Source organism: Octopus bimaculoides, chromosome 29, assembly GCF_001194135.2.
Source record: "Octopus bimaculoides isolate UCB-OBI-ISO-001 chromosome 29, ASM119413v2, whole genome shotgun sequence".
NCBI lineage: Eukaryota > Metazoa > Mollusca > Cephalopoda > Octopoda > Octopodidae > Octopus > Octopus bimaculoides.
Window position 1 is genome coordinate 8,102,830 of NC_069009.1, and position 2,389 is coordinate 8,105,218.

At 29.0% G+C, this 2,389-nt stretch overlaps 1 protein-coding gene across 1 annotated transcript in view; it reads left to right on the forward strand.

The window, feature by feature from the left end:
• LOC106872354 (myosin heavy chain, striated muscle) overlaps positions 1 to 2,389 on the forward strand; it is a 99,292-nt gene that overhangs the window by 19,749 nt on the left and 77,154 nt on the right. The window contains 1 exon segment of the mRNA XM_014919319.2: positions 302 to 413. Coding sequence (XP_014774805.1) covers positions 302 to 413 — 112 coding nt within the window.

Genomic DNA, 2,389 nt, shown 5'->3' on the forward strand with positions numbered 1-2,389 from the left:
TATATATATATATATATATATATATATATATATATATATATATATATATATGTGTATATATATAATATATATATAATATATATATAATATATATCCATTTACATATACATACATGTGTATATATACTCAGAAATTTACAACTATGCAATATGTGCAGCCATACATACACACACATTCATAAAACTCAGAGTTGGCGCACAGACATATAGACCTCCTTCTGTAATCACATGCACATACACACACACACATACACACATGCGTATAAATCTATAATCGAGATATGATTCTTTTGAGAATGTAGTGGAGAATCTGGGGCAGGCAAAACTGAGAGTACCAAGAAAGTGATAATGTATTTTGCCGAAGTTGCTGCCACACAGGATAGAAAACGAGAGAAGGCTGACGGCACACGAGCTGTAAGTGTCTTACACATCAGCAATATTTGGCTCTCCAAAATGTGCAATGTTTGTTCTGTGTAGCTTTTTTTAAGGCCAAATCAATTGTTTTCATTTTGCTAATGTGTGTCTGTATATGTATATATGTATATATATATATATATATATATGTATATATACACACATATACAATATGCGTGGGGAATGGGAAAATGCCATTATCTGAAAAATTATTTATGTTGAAAAAAAATTCATTTGTGGAAGAAAAAGAAAACAAAACAACAAAAGAAAATAATGAAAATAAAAACTGAAATATAAAGAAAGAAAAGGGAACAGTTACATACATATGCTTTTAGGCACTCAACAAAGAGTGCACTGCATTGTATAGCAGAAACAGATGTAAGCTAATAGAGTTTATAATGTAACCATTTTTTCCTTTGTCATCTCATTTTCTTATATATATATATATATATATATAGAAGGAATGTGAATATAAAATTAGGTTTGTAAAATCTCAAATGGCAACCAGAAGTAAACATGAAGTTCCCATGTTCAAAATTTAGAAGCATATCATGAAAAGACAAATGAATGTTTAGGTGATTCACTGTTCCCCTTTTTTGTCTTTGTCTTTCTATATTTTTCTTTTTGTTATTTTATTTTTCACTTTGTTTTCTCACCAAGAAAAAAAAAATTGATAATGATTCAATATATATCAAAACCTTCGAAGAACATGTGCTAAATGGGAATTGCTTGTTTAAAAGGTAGTGATGTTAAACCTATTAATAACGTTTGATGGAAAAAGAAAAGTCTGGCAATTACATATAAAAAAAGCATACATACATACATACATGCATACAGAGAGATTTATACTAGCATAAAATACAAATATAATTGAGGGCATAAAGGGTTCCATTCCTATAGGCATGGAACCTTCTATGCCCTTAATTATAATTGTATTTTATACCCTTATAAATCTCTATATATGAATTCACCTTAATAGGTCTCTTTTATATGTTGGTCACTGAGAAAAGTCTTAATGATTTTTATCCTTTATTATATATATAAGGCAGGCTGGCAGAATTGTTAGCACATCAAGCAAATTGCTTAATAGTGTTTTGTCCATCTTTACATTCTGAATTCAAATTCTGCTGTGGTTGACTTTGCCTTTCATCTTTTGGGGTTGATAAAATAGGGACCAGTTGAGCAGTGGGGTCGATGTAATTGACTAACCCCAATCCCCAGAATTGCTGGCTTTTTGCCAAAATTTTCAAACCAATATATTCATACACAACAAATGTACAAATTTCTGGGCACACATTAAACTACATATTTCTACCAAAATTACACTGAATATTCCAGAAAATTCTTCAAATCCAAACAATTTCATTATAGATGGTAATGCATATTTATAAAGATGTCTTAATGAAAAAGTGAACCCTCTTCCAACTTGTTGACAGTTAAAAAAAATAGAAAGACTGTCTTTTTGATTGTCAAGCAATTTCATATTTGACGCATTTCAATCTATTTAATAAGCTGTCTCACTCTCTTTCTTTCTTTCTTTTCTCTCTCTCTCTCTCTCTACATATTGGTGTTGATATGAATATTAATGTTATTAATGGTGTATCAAATTGTTATTATTATTATTGTGGCTGCAAATCTTACAGTTATTGTTTTTATTGATATAGAAGGAATATTTTGTTGTTAAAAAAAATCATTTGCAACTGTTTTTTTTTGTCTTTCACAAAATTATTAATGCCTTATTCTCTCTTCTGCCATGCAACTGTATATTTTGTCTCATCTACATATATATTTAATTAATTCACAACTTAAACACACAGTTTAACTCCTTAAAAATTCTCATTTCCAAGCAAGATAAGTGCTAAAATTAAGTAGTGAATAGTGTGATTCAGTTGTGAATGCAATTTATATTCCACAAATATTTGTTGTGGTCTCACTTTCTCAATTAACATGTCACCACTATATATATATATATATAT